We start from the raw sequence: 21,776 nt of genomic DNA, 5'->3' as shown, positions 1-21,776 counted from the left end.
TGGTTACAACTATTCTTTGGAACAAAATATCAACGAACAATACACATGCTTACATAAACGCATTTGGGGCGTTCAACGCATGGGGTTCATGCACCGTTTACACGCAGCCTAATAACTTTATTTTCACGCAATATACATTTTTATCACCCCTCTGGGAAACTGATATACGTATGCATTGATGCTCATTACACAGAAGAGTAGTTTATTTTTCAGTGTGTAAACCGATCCGTTTCGTTTGACTAGCAAGTGGCTTCTTCAAGCCTGGCTAATCAGTAGCTAACGTTAGCTAACGTTAAGGCTAGTAGCCAGAGTATCCCATCACTGCTTACCTTGAACGGCCTAGCAGATATTGTTTTCATCGTCCCATTTAGTTTTCCAGCAAGTATTAACTTGTAATGTCCATATACGTTTTCAAGAGCAACAATTCCTAACTTTTTAGCATCTCCATAGGTGGAACTAAGCGTAAAATCCCAAACCGGACCACCACCGACAAAGTAATTTCTCCACCACTTACAACAACAACGTCAACCGAATCCTTGAACCGCCCCCTCGAAGAGCCACCCAATCAGAGAGAAGAGTCTATCTACAAGACATTTATAAGCACCAATGGTCATTCTCGGGGACCTTGACTGATGTTCCCCAGAAGTGTAAACACCAAATGAGAACGACAGACTACAAAACATTCGCTTGCCAATTGGCTGCAGAAATATAGGGGGCAGGGGGCTTTGTCCGAGTAGCCTATGAGTGTGGTCCGAGTCCAGAGTGACAGGTGCTTTGGGGTTCACAAAATAGCTGGGGCAACAGCATTGCCACAGTGAGGTCATCTAGGATGATGTAAACCCTACGTCATTAGAGATGCTAAATAAAACACAAATGAGGGCACACAGTTACCTTTTAAAAAGTTTAATTTTCCCCAAGTTATATAAAACAAAAACACTGCAGCACAATAAAAATGCACAGAACATTGAGCAAACTGAATACCATTTTTGAGGGAATATACATGTACTACAAGTTGGTGTTGAAAGTAAAAATCTAGTTTTACTGACACAGCTGAACTGATATTCTTCTGTTGCATTGTACAGCAGCTTAATAAGCAATTCACAAGAAAGAGAAAATGCTGCTGTTAGGCCAATTTATGATTTTGTTTTCCATATCTCAATTTTGAAGTTACGCAACTAAATGCCATAAACAACTGTTACACCAAAATATTGTACAAAAACTCTGAAATTAGGTTCTTATGGAGAGGATTATAAACTGCCTGTCAAAGTGACAGACAACTCTTCTGGCCAATGACTACTGCCAAACTCAACGCCGCCTCCTGTCCGGACTTCTGCTGCGTCTCCGTCCACCAGTCCTGTGATAAAACACATACACCATATTAAACAAGATCATTTTTCAATAACTAACCAACTGAACTGTATTTTCCTAGGTGGGGCGTTCTACTATTAAAAAAAAACAACAAAAAAAAAAAAAACACATTACATAAATAAATAATTTAGATAACTTCTAACTAACTAGATAGCCTAAATATCTTTATTGTAAACACTGCAAACATCAACCACTAGGAGACAGGAAAATAAATACCACAACAACATGATGAAATTTTGGCATACAACACTGTATGACAACACTCCATTTACCAGTAAGTTATTGCCACCACAGCCAGACACACACCACCCTCACCTCCTCTTGTTCTTGGGGGGCCCTCTGACAAACCCCCAGTCAACACTGATAGGCTGGCCCATCATGTCCTGACCGTTGAGCCCTTCCATGGCTGCCTGGGCCTCTTTGTATGTCTCATACTCCACCAGTGCATATCCCTAGTGACAGTTATAAGCACATCATGTGAGTTATTGCACATTTATAGCATTCCAGCTTTGGAATTTGGTAGCATATTACAATGTTAATGAACAACAAAGCAAAGAAAACAAGGCTTCTGATCACCCAATAATATAATATAATATTCTTAAAGTGGACTATTGTAACAGTCCTGCTGAAACCACAGCGTGGGATCATTGGGTAAACTTCGCACAAAAGCTTACTAAACACTATACATTTTATGTCTGACACATTGAAAAGATTAGAAATGAAATGCATGAGATTGTTTCATCAGGTTTATCTTCAAACAGCCTGTAACACAAATGGACATTCTCTATGCCTGTCCAAAATGCTTTGTTCTTACTTCATACACAAAACAATGCTGCCACCTTGTGGCTTAGAGGAAAGTTGAAGCATAATGTGCACTTTAACAGCAATGTGTTGTGTACTACATGGTGGCAAATGGATACATTCTAAACACTGCAAATATTTGAATGTACTCTTATACTTTAATCATTTCTTTCCTGGCATGTCAAGCTAATTTTCTTTATATAACCCAATATAACAAATTTGCCTCAAGGGGCTTTACAATCCATAAGACAGTCTTTATCATTGGATCCTTGAAAAACTCCCCCACCAAAAATCTTTAAAAAGGGGGGAAAGTGGAGGAAATCTCAGGAAGAGCAACAGAGGAGGGATCCATCTCCCAAGATAGCCAAACAAGCCGCAGATGTCATGAGCACAGAACAGAGTAGACCAACATTAAATTACAGTATGGACAATCAGGATGACAAAATTATGGACAGACATATATGAAGAATATGGATCCAGGAGGAAGTCGCAGTGACAGCAAGGTTTACTTGTATAGTAGCAAATGTTGGCTTTACACAGGTCAGGTCTGGTTTTGTACAGAACAAAAGACTCCTTACACCAGTCAGGAAGAATGAAAACAAAAGAGCAGAGGCTGTGTCGATGAAAATACGAAATAAACGGTAAAAGGTGTGCATTGACTGAATGTGAACATCTCTTCTATGAAATGGACACGTTGAAACCCACAAACACGCTAATGATGCATTTGACTCACCTTGAGGTAGCCTGTTCTGCGGTCAAGGTTAAGATGCAGGTTCTTGATTTCTCCAAACTCAGAAAACTTGTCATGGATGTCTTCCTCTGTGGCCTCTTCATGTACACCTGTCACAAACAGGATCCAGCCCTCCACCGCTGCAACAAGAACAGGCATACGGGTCAAATAATTTAACAAAGCAGCAGTTTCAACTTTGTATTGAGCCAAGTAGAGTTATGATTACCAAAGCTCTCATTCCATGCTAGAAGATTTCTCATGGTCCAGTTTGTCTCTCTCTCTCTACATCACTCATTTGAGTTACAGAGCAAAGCTGCCATTTTTCTATTCTATTAAATCTATTGTATTTCCAAAATAATCAAAAACTATTCTAACCATCTGGATAAAAGCATTGTGTCCATCCCACGATAAAAAAAAAAAAGTATAATTTGAATATACATTATGAATTTGTTAATCAAGCTGCTCTCTTTCTATATTCTGCCATGTACTTAACATATGGCAATGCTATAAACATGCTGTCATATATGAAAATATAAAGTACAAGAAAGTAATATCAAATGAAAATAAAATTTTATTCACATACAAATTGACTAACAACATGTAATTTCCAGCTACCAGAACAGTCCCAACTTGGGAGAAAGCCTGGGTTAAAAATCAGTTTTAATGCACTTGACTATATTGTGATTTTGATAATATTTCAATTAATTGTTCCGCCCTTTTTAAGAGTGGCTCAGAAATGGGGTGTGAATGGGACTGAAAAAAGCCACTAACTGGTGACAATAGAACGATTTCATACATTAGTTTTGGGAACTGTTGTGACTTAACTGAATTCATAAACCTAGGAGGCACTTTAGGGTGACAAATGTGCAGCTTTAACTTTATTTTCTTACCTTTAAACTAAATTATATTCTTAATATGAACTGCAACACTCACATCTCTGAGGACCTGGCTCATCGCCGTCCTGTTCCACAGTATCATAGTCCTCTTTGATTCTGGACCTGGCTCCTTCCTCTGGAAACGGCAGCACAGAAAAATATGAAAACATTGTTGACTAGCCTAGCAAATTGTATTAAAATGCTTCATTATTAGGAGAATATAAACCAATCTCACAACAGTGGTAAAGTAACTCACCTGAGCCAAAGCCGCGTCCTTTCCTCTTCTTGGCTTTCTCCTTCAACTTATGGATGCTTTCTGTGGAAGGAAGTTGAATAAGTCAGAAAATGCTGGTTAACTTACCTCTCCTCGCTCCCAGTTTTGCAAGTGTAACAGCTAACGTTAGCTAACTCCTACTTTTATGTAAATTACACTATTTTGGATAGACGTTGTGTAGTTAACGCCACAGTATCACTAAAACATGCTGTACGGGTGTGGAAATACGTAACGTTGTGGCTTGTAAGTTCTGTGCACTTTTGTCAGTGTAACTTCTCTTACAAGCTGATAGCTATAACGTTAGGAGGGAAAGTGCTAGCGGTGGCTAATAACAGTGATCTAAGTTCAGGTTATGTTGTAACGTAAATATTTAACCCTATGTAAGGTAACGAACGCTGTTAAGCTAGGAAACACATTTACAGAAAGGTTTTGCAAAACTGACCATTACAGTTTACAATAACCACGACCTAGCTAGCTTACAAAGAGCCTTTGAATGAAGCACCACTGCGTTGTTAGCTTAATGTTAGCATTTCTCAGGCCTGCTACCACGCAGTAAGCATTTGTAGCATTTTCAGCCACGGCCATTTTCATATACATTAAACCTGAGCATTTATGCATTATTTAAAAGCCTTAGTTATGGAGCATCCACCAGTGGGCATACATATTATTATTACCATCACCATCCTCATCCATAGGAAAGTCCTCGCCTCCCGCTTCATGAAGGTCCAGTACGTCCGCCATGATGTCTGTGTGTGTTTGCTGCTGTTCCGACCAACGCAACGTGCGTACGCATAAAGAGCCAAAGGGTTGCCGGATGTTGCCAGATTACGTAAAAGTAAGTTTACAGTAAATCACATTTATCCTCTGCTACAGTTTCTCTACTTAGTATACCCTAACATTAATTTCTTTGCAGATTATTAATACAAAATACATATCAACTAATAAATTATGACTTACATTATCGTTATGGGTCAAAAATTAGGCCCACCTTTACCAGCAATAACATCAACGTGATGTATTATCAGAATAATTATAATACAGTTATATAATAGGCTACTGTATATTATTCTGAAATGGGACATTCTGCATGATGAGTACTTTTACTTTAGGTGCCTTAAGTAGGCCTACATTTTGATGCTAATAATGTGCTTATTTGGGTACATTGAATTGTTGTACCCGGTGCAAACCGGAGAATGGATTGCAGGCTGGTGGAGTGGACTTTGGGCTTTCTTCATGCTAATTAATAAAACTAATTGTGCTTAATTTTGGTATTGTTTAAGGATGTTTATTTGGCCTTGAGGTGGTTGATGTGTACATTGCTCACGACACAGACCTTGTGTTGTCTGCACTGAAGTCTGTGTCTGATTTTATTTTATTTTTATTATTGTGATTTTGTATTATTGTATAAGTAAGCACACCGTGAGCAATGTACAATCCTGAGTCAAATTCCTCGTATGTGTACACATACCTGGCAATAAAGCTGATTCTGATTCTGATCTACGCACCACTCAGCTCAACACAGGCAATTTGATGACTACAGACCACTAGGATCTTGTGTGTGTGTGTTTTTTTTACTTCTAGACAGGTCACAGGCTTACATGGTTCCACCATAGACTGTATCAACACATGTACAGTACCAAAAATAACTCTCACGACCAGCAGAGGGCTCTCATGCATCCGCACAGGCTTTTGGTCCATGAATTCTGAGGCTGCTGTTATGGACTATAGGTAGAGAGAAAGACTGATCAACATCTGGTGATGAGTGGAACAAATGACAGTGGCCGGGTAAAAAGAAAACATGTAGTGAGGATGTGCTGGAAATGTCTAGTGAAAGACAGACATAAGTTTTAATTTCACCTCCACATTCTCAGTTTTGAACAAGGATGCCGAGCCACTCCAATAACAGGACCTTCTCAGCAGTGCAGAAAAATGCTAATATGAGGGAAAACAGAGACATTGTTGTGAGGTGGAAGCAGTACTTTTAAAAACAGCTAATCTGACAGACACACTCCGGAGGCAGAGCTGAATGTGATCCCTGTTTGTTAGTTAATAATCTCTGCAGGAACAAAGTCTAAGAAACAGTACAGTTGCTGCTGTTCGAGTATCATGGTTGAGTATCATACTGATTTAGGGAAAAGCAGCTTCTCATTCTCATTATCCCAGCGAGACATGCTTACTAAGGCCCGCTCCTCTGGATCCGTTATTGGATGGTGAACTGACATTCCTGATTGGATAGTCAAATGACAGGTTTATCCGAACATTCCCATTGGCTATTCAGTAGAATGTGTCAAATGTGGGACAAAACTATTTGTAACTGTAGGTTTGTTTTTTACCTGTAGAATCGATCCATACCTGTAAACTTTGGGATGGACCGCATGGCAAAGCTTAGCAGATAATTCCTTGGAGCTTATAGAGGAATAGGATCAACAGGCCTGTTGCCTTGTAGCAATCCAAAACCATGATATGAACAGGAAATGGGATCAATTAATGAATAAAAGAAAAGTGTATGAATGGTCAGAGAGAGAGAGACAATGGTTTGTGGTGAGATATGAGCTTTCTTGAGCATTTATTACAGTGTTGCACTAAAAGTAGGATTAGTACAGGTATGTAAGATACATCACATGGTGGGTTCATATATAATATATTTACACCGAACAAAATTATAACCGGAAACCAATCAGTATCTGGTGTGACCGCCATTTGCCTCACGCAGTGCAACACATCTCCTTCACATAGAGTTGATCAGGTTGTTGATTGTGGCCTGTGGAATGTTGGTCCACTCCTCCTCAATAGCTGTGTGAAGTTGCTGCATATTAGCAGGACCTGGAACACGCTGTCGTATACGACGATCCAGAGCATCCCAAACATGCTCAATGGGTGACGTGTCCGGTGAGTATGCTGGTCATGCAAGAGATGGTATGTTTTCAGATTCTAGGAATTGTGTACAGATCCTTGCAACATGGGGCCGTGCATTATCATACATACTGCAACATGAGGTGATGTTCGTGGATGGATAGCATAACAATGGGCCTCGGGATCTTGTCACGGTATCTCTGTGCATTCAAAATCTATAAAATTTACCTGTGTTCACTGTCCATAACACACGCCTGCCCATACCATAACCCCACCGCCACCATGGGCCTCTCGATCCACAACGTTGACATCAACAAACCGCTCACCCACATGACGCTATTCAGTCTGCCATCTGCCTTGTACTGTGAAAACCGGGATTCATCCATGAATAGAACACCTCTCCAAAGTGCCAGACGCCTTCGAATGTGAGCATTTGCCCACTCAAGTCGGTTGTGACGAACTGCAGTCTGGTCGAGACCCCGATGAGGACGACGAACATGCAGATGAGCTTCCCTGAGATGGTTCCAGACAGTTTGTGCAGAAATTCTTTGGTTATGCAAACAAATTGTTGCAGCAGCTGTCCAGGTGGCCGGTCTCAGACCATCTTGTAGGTGAAGATGCTGGATCTGGAGGTCCTCGGCTGGTGTGGTTAAACGTGGTCTGCGGTTGTGAGGCCAGTTGGATGTACTGCCAAATTCTCTGAAATGCCTTTGGGAACTGCTTATAGTAGAGAAATGAGCATTCAATTCACGGGCAACAGCTCTGGTGGACATTCCTGCAGTCAGCATGCCAATTGCACGCTCCCTCAAAACTTACGACATCTGTGGCATTCTGCTGTGTGATGGAACTGCACATTTTCGAGTGGCCTTTTATTGTGGCCAGCCTAAGGAACACCCATGCAATACCCATGCTGTCTGATCAGCATCTTGATATGCAACACCTGTGAGATGGATGGATTATCTTGGCAAAGGAGAAGTGCTCACTAACACACATTTTGAGTAGTTGACAGTATTTGAGAGAAATAGGTATAAATTTGTGTACATAGAGAAAGTCTTAGATCTTTGAGTGCAGCTCATGATGAATGGGGGCAAAAACAAAAAGTGTTGCGCTTATAATTTTGTTGAGTGTATATCATATGTATCATGTGTATTATCATATGATAATTTTAACCATTTGATCTTTTGTAGGAACATCTGTTCAGTAACATAAGTATGGTGGTTTTAAAACATGTGACATAACAGACAAAGAAAGCCCCAGTATGATGATAGACATGGTAACTGCAGTATCTCCTACTGTATCTTCTATAATGAGTTTATCAGGAGCTCATCTCAGCCTGCTGTAGATTGTTCATACATTATGGGGCAACTGCTGATAGGACTAAGTAGATTGGTGTCCAAGGTCAGCACAACTCAGTAACTGTATCTTATCAAATGACACTCATCAGCTGTTAAGAAGACAGACAATGTATAAATAAACCCAGAGTCAGATCTTTTACTTAACAGTCTCAAGGTAAAAAAAAAAAAACTTCACTACACATAAATGTTTTATTTCTTACATTTTTAAGTACAAATGCATGAGTATATGCAGCAATATGTAAAGTATGAAAAGTTCTCATTAAGCAGCTATTGCTGATGCATTAATTTGTCCACAGCATTTTTTAGTTGAAGTAAAGCTAAATTTTACTACTGCCTATACTGTTAGGTAGCGTTATTTACATCAGTGCATCACATTTTAAAAGATGATAATCTGTTTTGTGTGTAAAACCTGGATCTTCAAAGTCAGTTCACTAGTGGAGTAAAAAAGCATAATATTTCCCTCTGAAATCTTATGGAGTAGAAATATACTATATTCTAGTAAGTATGAGTATAAGTAGCATCAACTAAATGCCTTTACTCAAGTAAAGGACAAGTGCCTCAAAAAATTATGTAAGTACAGTTCTTGAGGAAATGTTCTTAAAAATAAAGATCATCAGGTCACAGCAGCCAACATTTCACAATGAATCTTTCTCTCCAACTCACAATCACACACACAGTGGACTTTGTGTCTTTCTTGTGACAGCTCTCAAGCATCAAGGTTCAGCCAACACAATGTTTGTACTCCTCTTGTCAGGTCACTTCTTTACGTGGGAATTGATTAAATTCTGATTAGCCAAGATTTACTCATCCACTGGAGCTATAAAAGCCTCTAGCTCCCTGACAGAAGGTACCGTTAGGTCCAAGAACCCCAGGAGTTAAGGTATGTCTGCTTTATGTTGGTTTCTTATCCTTTGTACAGCAGTGTATTTTTCATATATTTGTGGAAAACACATTGATTATGTCTTAAATTTCTTACATTATCAGACGTGTTTCAATCATTATATTGCAATTGCAACTTTCAGTTTATCTGACTAACCCTTCAACTTTCTCTAGGTTGGTCTTGCTCATCTTCAGCCATGAAATTCTCCCTTGTTGCCGCTCTTGTCGTTGTGCTGTCTGTTGCCCGTGGTAAGACATATTTTCACAGACTTAAAAAAATTAAAAACCATATTTGATATTTGAAATGTATTTTTAAGATCACATATAGACTATGAAATATATAAAGTGAAATTCAGCTTCATTTTTTGCACATCAGAACCTTTTTTCGACATTTCCTCAACTAAAAACTTGCCTTGTGCAATTTAGAATACACTGCATGCCGTAAGTAGTTTAAAGTCTTATAAGCAGCTGAGAACTAGTGCTTATCTTTTTTTGTCATATTGTGTGTTCATGTGCAGACCTACCCTTCATTCTGATGAACTGAAGGCACTATTGTTCATATTCTTCTTAAAGTCTTTTAGTGTGTAAGCTTTAATCAAATTTTGTGGATTTAGATAAAGAACAGTAAATGTGTGCTCACAGGCACTGAGGCCGGGTCACTGGTGAAGCGTGACATCCAGTCTGAGGTGGACAGAATCTCCAAGATTGTCAATGACATGTCTGCCAGCATCACCTCCACAACTCAGGACATTGTGGAGAAGGTGAAGGCTCTTGAGGTGACCCACACTGGCCAGTAAGTAACAACCAACAGAAAAATATACCTTTATTTCCTTGTTCTTTTTCCATTGTCTACTTCTTTAACTCCTACCTCCACTATATTCTATCTTTTGTCGGGATGCTGTAACTTTGATTTAGTTTTGCTCGTAGTTGTGGGGCTGTAGGAATTTAAACTCACTGTTCCACTCAGTGAATGTGGCAGGTTGAATAGGGCATTCAGGGAAATGCTCTAAACTCTAGCAAACTCTAGTTTACGCTTGAAGCGTATGGCCAGTGTTAAGTGTTAGAACAATATTGTCAAAATAGCATATAGAAATTCCAGAAGGTCTATCTGAGCAAATTTCATTTTATTAATTTACTTATTTTACTAGCTATAAACCAGTACATGTTTATTTCAATCTTGTGTAATTGAGAAATTTCACAAATGAGAAAAACTGACTTAAGAAACAACAAATGGGTCAGTTGTCAAGATGAAAAAGTCATATTTATGATGACAAAATTATACATAAAGTGGCTAAAAAGGCCAAAGGCTAACCACCTCTTGGGATAGTAAATGGTTAGTTTGGTTTCTTTTAGGTTAAATTCACATTATTGTGACCTAGACATACACACAGCATACAGTATACACCCTGAATGGCTTGGTGTAGTAGCAACTAGTCAAAATTCTCCTTAAAAGTCAATTGTCAAGCAGTTTTAGTAAATTTTTCTTTATTAAAATACAAGTCAGAGTTAGCAGCAGTGATTAACAGCAGTATGTCGCTTCATCTACCTTCCACAGGACTTACATTGAGGACAGCAAGGCCCAGATCCAGCCTCTTGTTAAGAAGGTCCAGGCCGAGGCTGCCAAGCTGCAGGAGCAGGTCCAGCCCCTCATCGCCAACATTGAGGAACAGATCAAGCCTCTGACTGACAACTTCAACACTCAGGTCAAGCCTCTGACCGACATGATGGAGAAGATCTTCCAGCAGGTGGTGGACCAGACCAAGGCCCTGCTCCCCTCCAAGTAAAGCTGGCTGTTGTTTTACTCCAGCTGCATTAACGACCAAGCTGAGCTAGAGGTCACTTTTGTTGCCACACACAATGCTTCACTGGTGTTTGTCCAGCATACTCCTCTCTCTCTAAATCATCTGAGACGTGATGCTTGAATGTCATCAATAAAGGGGTATGGAAGTCTTCATTTTGAGCGGACATATTATTTATTTTGTCTTATATGAGTACAGAAATTAATTTATGAAAAGCCTAAGGGTAGTTAATAAAGTTGAAATGAAATAAATTGTAGCAGAATCTGATGAGAGTTAATCATTGAAGTGGAAGTCGATATCAACATTACCTCTAACCTTTAGGTCATCTGTGTTTTCCATCATTCATTATTCAATATTCAGAAGTAGGCTGTTTAATAGGCTGGAGTCCAGCTTACAGAGAGAATAACATCAGGTTAATGAGATCAACCCAAATTCATGGATTATTGAGTTTAGGTCAATAATTACCCTAAAACACAATCAGAGTAATAACCAGAACTATTCTGACCATGTAAAAACTGAAATAGTTATAATAGATAGAGTTATTTGTATGTTTAATTTGCCAACAGCATAAGCCAACAAAAGTTCTTAACAAAAACTTTCCTAACAAACCTCGGCATGAGGAATTTACTTCAAACTGTTGGGATTAGGAAAACAGTTATCATTCATCCATCCATCCATACATCGTCAACCGCTTATCCTGCGTACAGGGTCGCGGGGGGCTGGAGCCAATCCCAGCTGACATTGGGCGAAAGGACCCTGGTCGCCAGTCCATCACAGGGCACAATTATCATTATTATTTCAAATTGTCAAATGACCTCAAAACAACTTTTCTTACCAGTCAGATTCCACCTCTTTCTGTGTGCTGCCAATTCATCTAGACAGAAGGGGCAAAAACAAAATAACTTCACTGCCGACCTGAGCCAATTTAACTGAAACTGAAATGATTAATTGACAGGTGAAGTAAGTAAATCACTCCTAAATGACTGATTTTGATCTATCTACTTATCTATTGATAAATCCTACCGCCAAATTTAGCAATAGTATGGATTGGTACAAGTATTTGCGTGGTGTTAAGAAACTGCATTTCTATCAGTCTGATCTGGATCTGTGTTTTCACTGTGCAGTAGCTGAAAGGTTTAATAATTTTTAAAGAGATTACTATTTAAAAACTATGCATAAACATTTGATGCAGGATTTTCACCCAGATTGTGCAAATTTTCCACTGAGTAAAATCTCACCCAGTGTACAATAGCACAATATCAGAGTGTAATTTCTGCTCATCTTTCTTGGAAGACAACTGGGGCACTCGATGTTTTTAATCATGCCACTATATCCAAAGGGAAATGAGAATTCAGTGTCAATTTCTGAGACATTTAATGAACTTGGCTTGAGTTAAAGCTTGTGTCTCAAAGCAGTGAGGGAGACAATGACTTGTTGTCAGTTTAACCACAAAACAACAAAATCACTAGTCTTCCATGCCGCTATGGACTCCCTCCTACATGCAGTGAACACCATGAGAGATGTATATATTTTTCAAATAACTCGGCAGCATTCTTTGTCAAAACCAAACATTTAACCAATTAAATCATTATTTAGAGTTAAAATCAAGCTTACTAGAAAGAAGTGAATATACACTATATTAGCTCTCTCAATGAAATGCTTAGTAATTAAACAACATTATTATTCCCTCTAGTGTTAACCTGACACTGCATAGTCCTTCGACTTCCCTTTCCAAGCTACTAGGCATACTCAAGGTGGCCTCCTTGAGCTAATATGATCCAAATCCTCCCATGGAAAGATGGAGGGCTGAAGGAGCTAAGATAAAACCTGCATGGCTCTCCTTCAAACCAAACTTTCTTCACTCCTCAGACCTCTTATTTGAAGGCTAGAGCCTGTTTGTCACAGCAGAACTGGCAGTCCTGAGTGGCCTTCTCCTTGTGTGTGTAGAGATTAAGTGAATCAGTTGGCAGCCTGTCAAGAAACCATCTGTGAAAGGGCTTTGAACTCATACCCGAAAGAAACACACTCACATACATTATTTCAATCACTGCAATTATCTCTGCGCTACTTCTTATTATCTTTCACCTACCATTTCTCATATCTGAAAGATGGTTTTGAATATTTTGTTCCCTTTGCCACTACTTGGTATTAACAAAAATAGATATTAACATTAGTATCTATGTACTGTACCACCAGAAATCCTGAAAGCCCACACTACCTTGACACATGGAACCAACAGTTTTGTGTGAACCTGTGAAGGGTTCAGTGTTTGAGATTCCTGATGTTCTGGGGGAAGGACAAGGCAAAGGAATGGATAAAGCAGGGCTGGGGGTTGGCGTCAGGGTTATCTGCCAGGACAAACTGTGTGATCCAAGTCTCGGTACAGCCGGTGACAACCCTGCATGCTGGAACAGAAAGAAAACACCTGCTGACAAGCTGTCGTTAAATTACTGTACTGACATAAGTGTTAATCAGTTCAATGTCAGTTTGATTCAGTCATTCAGCGACGCTGCTGCAATAATGTAGCTGAATGGCAAAGAGAATGGATACTGTGAGCACATTGATATCTATTTCACTTAAGAGATTTAAAGCTATATATTATTACAGTATATTAATTCAGTTTTGAATAACCAATTGTTTGTCTCTATCATGTAAGTTTATACCGAGTCTTACGAGGCATTTAATTATGTTTCACAACAAATGAATGTGAAACATTGCAGTTAAAACTATAGCTGCATTGATTAGCTGATTGATAGAAAATGCATCTAATTAAACAATTCTGATTATCGAGTATTTGTTTCAGTCATTTATCAAGCAAAAATTTCAAAAATCTGATGCTTCGCAAATCTGTGAGCATGCTGCTTTTTGTGCTCTAAGATATTCTGATAGGCATGTCTCACTATTTTTAGTTTTTGTTTTTTTGTAGACCAAATGACTAATCAATTAATCGAGAAAATAATATAATAAGCAGATCAAATCAATAATGGAAATAATCATCTGTTGCTGCCTTAGGTAAAAGAAATAGCAAGGAACATTCTGTATAATAATTAAACAATACAAACACACAGGAGGCTGTGAACTGATGGATGTTTCTGGTCATTCCCCTACCAGATTCAATTGATTATCTATTGGAAGAAGCCAGTGTAGGTTTCATGTTTTTTTTTACATGCCAAAGTAAAAAATTTTGCATTTTTTTCCATGAATGCCATAAATCAGCTTCCCCTGAGCTCTCCCAAACCCCCAGCTGAAAACTACTGCATTCATTTTACTCAATTTCTCTCAATATGCATGTACTGTACTCAGCTCCACATTGTCCACAGGTTCCAGGTAAGTAATCTACTTTGTCAATGATGATCAATAATTAAACATCAATAATGGCGTTTTGGACATCTAAAGGAAACGTAAGTTCTTTCTCACTGGCACTTTGCCATTTTGTTAATGCCTTAGGCTGGACACATATTACAGTGATGGACACATAACGCAGTGAACAAATTGTACTGACACATTAGATGCTTGATTTATATCAGAAAAATCACTTTGATTTTTGATGTTATACCAACACATCACCCTATATACTTGAAATATCACATTTTGTCTTAAAATCATACACAACATTTTAAGAGTAGGAAATAGCTGATGGCAGTTGGGATCGTGTCCTTGTCTTTATTCATCAATGTTACTTGCATATGATCGGCTTGCTTTTCAGTTTTATCAGATAAAAACATGTTTTCTTTCTTGTAACAGAATTATAAAATAAATAAATCTACTCTTCCATCTATTCTGCCTCTGCCTAAAGATAACGTGACTAATTATTGCTGCATTCACAGAGCTGCACACACAATTTGTTTAAAACTGACTGCTGCTGAATGTAAATCATGGACATAAATGCAGAGGATGATGTGAGTATTCAGTTCACTGAAACTTTAGAGCATGTCGGTCAACAGTGCTGCCATCTCACCCTCTACACAGACAACCCTCTGTGTGTGTGTGTGTGTGTGTGTGTGTGTGTGTGCATACATCTACAGTATGTCAGTGTGGTGTGGATGCCACAGTAACATGTTGGTAGATAACCGGCTATTTGTGTGTGTGTGTGTGTGTTTTTAAATGAAATTTGTGTATTTTAAATGCTTTTCATGAGAATGATTAAGCACAACCATATTTTTCAGGACGTCACATCTATGTGAGATCCAGTTAAACGCGGAGACAGAATTGACCAGTTGCACAAGTGAAAATCAATAAGTGAAAACAGGTGACACTGACAGACAATGACAAGACAGTCACGAAATGTAACAAAAAAATGTTTCTTTGGATTAGCAGAGCAAAATTGTTGCAATAAACAGGACAAAAAGTAATTGCCCCAAAGGCGACACAGAGATTCTCGCCATGTATCTGTCAAAACAGTACAAAGATACACAATATAATGAGAGAAACACTGATTTATCTGATGATAAAATTGTTGGCACTTACCATTTTTGAATTAGGCACCTGGGGTCATCCACAAGGGCGTTGATTGCAGCCGCACAAAATAGAGCAATTTTCACTGCACAAAGAGAAAGCGGAGTCTTTGTCAAAAACATTTTAACTCACAAAAAGGATGTTTAAAAAAAAAATCTACGTACGCTCACAGAAAAGATGCTAAAATGCTTAGGGAGCCAATCTCTAACAGCTAGCGTTAAAGACAACAAGAGTCGATGTTGGCCTCTGAGGAAAGAAGGGACACAGTCTGTCTCCACTGGCCAGTGGAGAACACTGATAGATATGTTTTTGCTGGCATGGGTTATGTTTTTACTCAGAACTGACAGACAGACAGCCCCCATGCACACAGGTGCTATTCAAGGAAACTGTGTAAAAGTGACGTCACTGAGAAAAATCTTGCCCACAAACCTTTTCATCACTCAAGTCCTGCCCACTACATGTTGCTCTTTTCATATCTTTCCTATTTTCTCCTTTTTTCGCTCTCTAGACCCCCCCCCCCCCCCCCCCCCCCCACCCCCACACACACACACACACACTCTCTCTACTCTTTGTCTTCCTGTCTTTGTGGATTTCTATCTCTATCAGTGTCTCAGTCTATAAAGTACATTTCAAAAAACTAGGAAGCCATAAAAACACATCTGCTATAAACTCACAAACCCCCTTAAAGGCACATATCCAGCTCTTTATCTCTGTTTCATTTCTTGTTTTGGTCACTCTCGCTGCCTCCATCTCTCTCTTTCTCACATACAAACATGCACACACATTATATAAATCTCTCAGTGTTTGTTTTCATTTTGACATCACCAGCTGAAAGCACAATATGCTCTGAATGTCTTCGCTTTGCCGCTGTTTGTGTGGCTTTTGCAAACGTGCGTAGCTACTGATGTGAAACCACCAAATGAAGCTTCCCCCAATTTTCATAGTCCTCCAATTTGGAGCGCAGCCGTGTCTCTCTCTCTCTAATGCTGAATTACCACTTTGTGAAATTACAGTACAATTTTGAAAAGTAGAAACAGGCAGCGGGCAATTCAGGTGCTCAGCCTCCGCAACAATGGAGCGCTGGCCTTGGTGATGGTTGCTAGGCGATGGAGGAAATACAATGGCCTCCTCTGAAACCAAAGGCCCTTAAGTGGACTGACAGGAGTGAAAGCACACACACACACACACACACACACACACGTACACATACAAAATAGAGCAATGCAAGGAAAAGGAGAGTGTAAGTGAAGCTGTGCACCTCTGTGTGTAGACGGTCGACCGAAATATTGCAGTTGCTGTTTGGAACATGAGGAGGGATTGAACTGAGTAAGAGTGAATCAGTTTTTTTTCCTTTGGACAGCACACACAAGAAACTAGCAAAAATAGGCGAGCTAGTCCTGGATATGTGCATGTATTGACCATATTAGCTGTTGCTGCATGCCCGTACTGGATAAATAAATTGTGGGGCGTTTTTTTGTTTTTGTAGGCAGCTTGGAACAACCTGATAGTGGTAGATAATGTTTCAGAGGGAGCAATGTATTGAACAATCACATAGTCAATAGAACAACAATCAGTGGCTACTCACGTCTGGCAGCCTGTCTGCTTCTCCATCTGTCTGTTCATTTCTTCATCCATCCTTACATATAATTATTCTTTGATTATTTCTCTATGCTTATATACTGCATTTCTGTTCTAGAATGGGAGCTGCAATGTGATCAATCAAAAAAGTATTTCTGATTCTGATCTAACCATCTATCTGCTGCCATGTCTCCCCAAACACTCATCCGTCCAGCTGTCAATCCACCCAATCCACCACTAAGGAAATGATTAAATCGACACTATTTTAAACGGTGTCACTGATTCATGTCCACCTCTGACATGTGCTCAGACAGTGAAAAGACTACATGCAGTAAAAATCTAAGTTGATATAACAAGATTTGGTTAAGAAATGCAAACTGAAATTAATTAAATCTTCAATCCTTGTGATGATGCTGAAAAATATAAAGGTGGCTTTACAGTCCAACTGAAATCACATTTAATCAATAGCTATTGATCTTCTTTTATTATCAGTAGTTTTTTTATTGTTTGAAAAGAAGACAAAAGGTGTTTTGGGAAATATCAGAAATGCTCCTTTGCCTCTCCACTGCCAGAGATGCTTGTCTGTGCTCGGTTAACTGCAGCTGGCAGGCTGAGCGCTGGAAGGCAAAAGGAAGGTGACAGAATAAGTCAACAAACTTGCACTGTAGTTTAGAAGTCATGGGTAGACAGTGTGGTGCTAGTGGTATTAAAAAGTAAGGACCACACCACAGTTAAATGGACCAAAGTGACATTTGCAGGTAAGTTTACATACTGGTTAATGTACTACAGCTAGAGAGAGAGAGAGCAGCAAATTAGCTATCTTGACATTTGAATTGAATGGTTGTTCGTTCCACAAGCTAAAGTGCAGGGCAAGACGTGTGTTCATGTTTGTGTTAGAAAAGAAGAAGACTTGAGCAGTGAAGCTAACATGGATTGTCGTTCAAAGTATGTGGCTCTTGTGTAGTGTAGCAGGCTGCTGCCGTCTGTCTGGTAGAACGGTGACATTACTGCCTTAACCAAATAAGGTTTAAATTGAAGCAATTTGATTGGCTTTATGGAAACAAGTTCTCCATCTAGGTAGATGGATATGTGGGATTTTCTTAAGCAACATTTATATGAAAAACAATCACAAGGTCAGCAGCAAAATGAAGCCAAATTACTTAAAAATAGCAGTAGTCCTTGGGGGATGACAATTGCCACTGTGCTGTACTTTTGTATTGTTTTTTTTTTTGTTTTGTTTTTTGTAGCAGCCAAATCAGACAAATGTACTTTCACAGGAGGTGTTTGACTGAGTAAAAATTATCGTGTAACATATAATACAATACATTATGATAAAAAAAATTCTCTCATTTCAATGGTCCTCTTGACAATTGAAGCATTATTCTGTAGGATACACTCAAGTGCATCAGTGAAAATATCCTCATTAAATGTCTATTGTCTGGGGGTACACCAAATATGTTTCAGTAAAATTATCTGTATTAAGGCAACAAAGGGTGTATTCAAGAATGCAAGACCAATTGTAATTTCTTTATTTCTTTAACAATAGCCATCACAATTTGGCAGTGCAGCTTGGATAATTATAGGCCTGGCGATTTGCACTTCCTGGCCACACCATAAATACAGTGTAATAAAATGAGTCGTCAGGCACATGCTGACCTTTTGAGACATTTCTAACAACCCTGAAAACACTAAGAAGGCTAGTATCTCTCTGAAGTACTCCCCTTCCCCTTCAAGCTCATTTCCCCCCTACACATCTCGCTCATCTGCTGGAGAGAAACTGAAGCACCACTTCGAGCGAGCGCCATTATTTGCTCTTTTCGGAGCCCGGCCCCTGAAGTACTGCACTCAGTTAGGACCTGTAATGTAGATTCCATTTCAGCTGCTATTAGGGCTCATCCGTTACGGCAGACCTGCCTGTTCGTTATTCCGCCTTTGCTCTCTCCATCCTCAATGCCTCACCTCCACATGTAGCCATCCATCCCCCACCCCTTCTGTTTTTTCTGTCCATCCCTCCACTCATCCTCTCCTTCCTCCTCACTCCTCCACCCAGCTGTCCCCCTATCCCATCCTGCTATCGCTCCACTCCACCCCGGTTTCTTCCTCCCTCCCCTCCCTCCATCCACTTCACTCCACTCCCATCCCCAGCTTTGCCCCAGGGGAGCCCTGCAAACTGCTTATTCAACAATCGGCCGCCATGAAGATATGTAATGACATTTTCGAAGGCAAAGAGGCCTGTGTGGTTTTTAATTCATATTTAATGGCTGTCAGGCTAAATAGCCCACTATCCTAAGTGGGAGACAGGCTGCTGCTCTTCCACTTAAGACTGAGAGCTGTCTGCATGTGGATATCTGCTGGCTGTCCAGTGCTGCTGCTGCTGATGTATCTTTCAGTTTGTTCTCCTGTTGGAAAATCACTCTCAATACAAGACATAAGCTGATGGTGCAGCAGAGCAAAGCGGGAGTACGAATTTGACTTACAGCAAGAAGATAAACAAAAATCTTGTTTTTTTTATTACTATCCCACATCATGAGAAGAAGTTGGCCATCCTTAAGCCATTAGATCTACATGAGCAGTGGTGGAAGAAGCCTTCAGATCTTTTACTCAACTAAAACAATACCTAAATGTAAAAATGTTTTATTACACCTGCATTGAAAGTCTTTCTCAAGTAAAGGTACAGAAGTAACATCAACAAAATGTAGGCTACTTAAAGTATCAAAAGTAAAAGTACTCAGAATGTAACAGAATAGCTCCTGTTAAACTTATATTGCTACATATTATATTTTTGGATTATTATTACAGTCGCAACTTGCAACAATGTCTGCAGCATTTCATTTATGTAGCTGGTGCAGATTAAGCTAATATCAACTATTTTCTACAGTGCTGGGCAGTTTATCTACAACAATTCAACATGTTTTAAAAACTGATCACATGTTAATGTATACAATTTTGATCTGTAAAGTAATTAGTAAGTAGAATTACCACATAAATGTAGTGGCCTAAAATGTACAATATTTACCTCTGAAAAGTAGCGTAGAAGTATAATGTAGCATCACATGGAAATACTCAAGTTAAGTACAAGTCTCTCAAAAATTGTACATTACACTGCACTGTAAAAGTACAGTATTTGAGTAAATGTACTACCACTGATCATACTGTATGTATGCTAAGAAATCTTTCTAAAAAGTCTCTGAGGTACCACTCTGTGATAATTTGTTTACACTTTCCCAAAATCGAATGCAATTATATGGCATAAAATAAGCTTATAATATTCAAAGACATTATATTGGCTTTAGTAGCTGCTCTTATTGACAAATAGTAAATAAGCAGGTAATTGTTTGGTACCTGAATCCAGCAGTTTGCCTGGCTTTGACTTACCACTGACTTTTTGTTCAGCTCCTCAAGAAAGATTTGCTGTTATTTTCTCACTCTACCACCATGCCACCCTTTTTTTGTCAAACTGCTTTTCATTTTAAACCGACAAAATAGGTAAAAAGTGGGAAAACTTTTTCATTCCTTTATAAATTTTTATCCTCACCTGGAGCGCCAGTGTTGGTCTGTTTGTCAGTGCTTTGGTCTAGAAATATCTCAACTACTGTTGACTGGAATTGCATTAAATTCTGCACAGACACTGATGGTCACTAGCTGATTCATCCTACTGATTTTGGTGATCCCCAGAGTGAAATTTCTCTATAACCATTGGATGGATTGCCATGACATTTTGTACATTAAATTCACCTGCAGGATGAATTATAATATTGTTTGTGATCCTCTGACTTTTTCTGTAAAGACATCACGTCACAATATTTATTTTTTCAGTTATATCAGCCTCAGTTATGCCTTGAGGTTAGTGCTAATTAGCATGCCAACATTCTAAATTAGCATTGTTATTGTGAGTGCGTTACAATGCTAACTTTAGCCTTTAGCTCAAAACTCTGCAGATCTTTTACTCAGCTAGAACTATCAATATCTAAATGTAAAAACGTTTTATTACAAGTGAAGGTCCTGCATTCAAAATCTTTGTGTTTTTTTTTTTTTCAGGAATGTTAACTTTTCTTTAAACTGTCTTTATTCCGTCCTCAGTGTGTGTGACTGTACACAAATCAACAGATAGTTAACAGGATTCAAGAGAAAGTCAGAGGCTGGAGTAAAGTTCAAGGCTCTTTACTATTGTTGTCATTCTCATGAATGAATATTGTAAAACTGAAAGGATTCAGAAAGATAGCACCAATCACTGAATGCTATTCAAACAAATCATACATCAACAGACATAAAAATAATCTACAGTGAAGCTACAAAGTTGTAACATACATATATTACATTTAGCTGATATGATCATAGCTGTAAATAACTTGTAAATATAGCACGTGCAGCTCAACAGGTAAACTAACAGAGACTATGGGCAACCTCTTCGCAGAAAGGCTAGCTAGTTGTCTTACATGACACACACACTGAGGGCAGAATAGTCTTTACTCAAGTATTTTTGGGTCAGTAATCTACTTTTAACTTTGCTACATTGTATTTCATACCTTCCTTACTAGTCTGTTATCTACTATGTATTTTGCTACATTAATGAGCAGTCATTCAGGCTGTGCAGGAGAGCTTTAATTGGTGTGTGCCTATATATTAATGAGCTGGGCAAAATTTTGAAAATTAGGTAAATACCTTTTCAATTTAAGGTTAGGTTGTTCTACTAATTTAACTCAAATCCAGTAAGTGCACACTATGCCACTGGCGGCCTTGATAGAAAGCAGTCTGCATCGCCCTTTTACAAGCCAGCAGAAATCCTTTCACTTTCAATTAATGCCTTAT

The 21,776-nt window shown here is 38.9% G+C and overlaps 3 protein-coding genes and 1 long non-coding RNA gene across 15 annotated transcripts in view; 1 reads left to right on the top strand and 3 right to left on the bottom strand.

Annotated features, from left to right (window-relative positions):
- The window catches only part of otud7b (OTU deubiquitinase 7B), a 39,877-nt gene extending 39,246 nt beyond the window's left edge, over window positions 1-631 (bottom strand). For 2 of the 11 annotated variants that reach the window (XM_046044972.1, XM_046044970.1), the window contains exon 1: window positions 330-624. The gene's annotated coding sequence lies outside the window, so the exon portion shown is untranslated. Of the gene's footprint in view, window positions 1-329 lie in introns of all 11 variants that reach the window. The other 9 variants (XM_046044973.1, XM_046044976.1, XM_046044977.1 and 6 more) reach the window with 7 other exon arrangements.
- Window positions 632-887: 256 nt separating this feature from the next.
- On the bottom strand, window positions 888-4,855 carry rbm8a (RNA binding motif protein 8A). 2 transcript variants are annotated; one of them, XM_046045880.1, is made up of 6 exons: window positions 4,723-4,855; window positions 4,031-4,090; window positions 3,833-3,910; window positions 2,903-3,039; window positions 1,684-1,820; window positions 888-1,354 (listed from the first exon to the last, which is right to left on the bottom strand). In XM_046045880.1, the coding sequence occupies exons 1-6, from the start codon at window positions 4,787-4,789 to the stop codon at window positions 1,306-1,308; spliced, it is 528 nt and encodes a 175-aa protein (XP_045901836.1). In that variant the 5' UTR covers window positions 4,790-4,855; the 3' UTR covers window positions 888-1,305. The 2 variants fall into 2 exon arrangements, with proteins under 2 accessions (XP_045901836.1, XP_045901838.1); XM_046045882.1 differs by having other exon boundaries at window positions 4,729-4,819.
- Window positions 4,270-11,089, top strand: afp4 (antifreeze protein type IV). The gene is made up of 5 exons (XM_046045883.1): window positions 4,270-4,883; window positions 9,011-9,136; window positions 9,310-9,384; window positions 9,778-9,928; window positions 10,691-11,089. The coding sequence occupies exons 3-5, from the start codon at window positions 9,333-9,335 to the stop codon at window positions 10,917-10,919; spliced, it is 432 nt and encodes a 143-aa protein (XP_045901839.1). The 5' UTR covers window positions 4,270-4,883; window positions 9,011-9,136; window positions 9,310-9,332; the 3' UTR covers window positions 10,920-11,089.
- Window positions 10,378-17,022, bottom strand: LOC123968871. Its single transcript, XR_006824557.1, has 4 exons — window positions 16,975-17,022; window positions 15,402-15,474; window positions 13,153-13,339; window positions 10,378-11,808 (listed from the first exon to the last, which is right to left on the bottom strand). It is a non-coding gene; the product is annotated as an uncharacterized LOC123968871 (long non-coding RNA).
- Between the last annotated feature and the right edge of the window lie 4,754 nt (window positions 17,023-21,776).

This window comes from Micropterus dolomieu, linkage group LG03, assembly GCF_021292245.1.
Source record: "Micropterus dolomieu isolate WLL.071019.BEF.003 ecotype Adirondacks linkage group LG03, ASM2129224v1, whole genome shotgun sequence".
NCBI lineage: Eukaryota > Metazoa > Chordata > Actinopteri > Centrarchiformes > Centrarchidae > Micropterus > Micropterus dolomieu.
This window is presented reverse-complemented; position numbering and strand designations above follow the sequence as displayed.

What these genes read in the sequence shown, in the direction of transcription:
- rbm8a (XM_046045880.1), bottom strand. Translation starts at nt 4,789, where the DNA reads ATGGCGGACGTACTGGACCTTCATGAAGCGGGAGGCGAGGACTTTCCT. An exon ending in TATGGATGAGGATGGTGATG is followed by an intron (nt 4,091 to 4,722) that starts GTAATAATAATA and finishes TTCCTTCCACAG; the next exon opens with AAAGCATCCATAAGTTGAAG. An exon ending in TGAGCCAGGTCCTCAGAGAT is followed by an intron (nt 3,040 to 3,832) that starts GTGAGTGTTGCA and finishes TTCTTGTTGCAG; the next exon opens with CGGTGGAGGGCTGGATCCTG.
- afp4 (XM_046045883.1), top strand. Translation starts at nt 9,333, where the DNA reads ATGAAATTCTCCCTTGTTGCCGCTCTTGTCGTTGTGCTGTCTGTTGCC. An exon ending in TGTGCTGTCTGTTGCCCGTG is followed by an intron (nt 9,385 to 9,777) that starts GTAAGACATATT and finishes GTGTGCTCACAG; the next exon opens with GCACTGAGGCCGGGTCACTG. An exon ending in GAGGTGACCCACACTGGCCA is followed by an intron (nt 9,929 to 10,690) that starts GTAAGTAACAAC and finishes TACCTTCCACAG; the next exon opens with GACTTACATTGAGGACAGCA.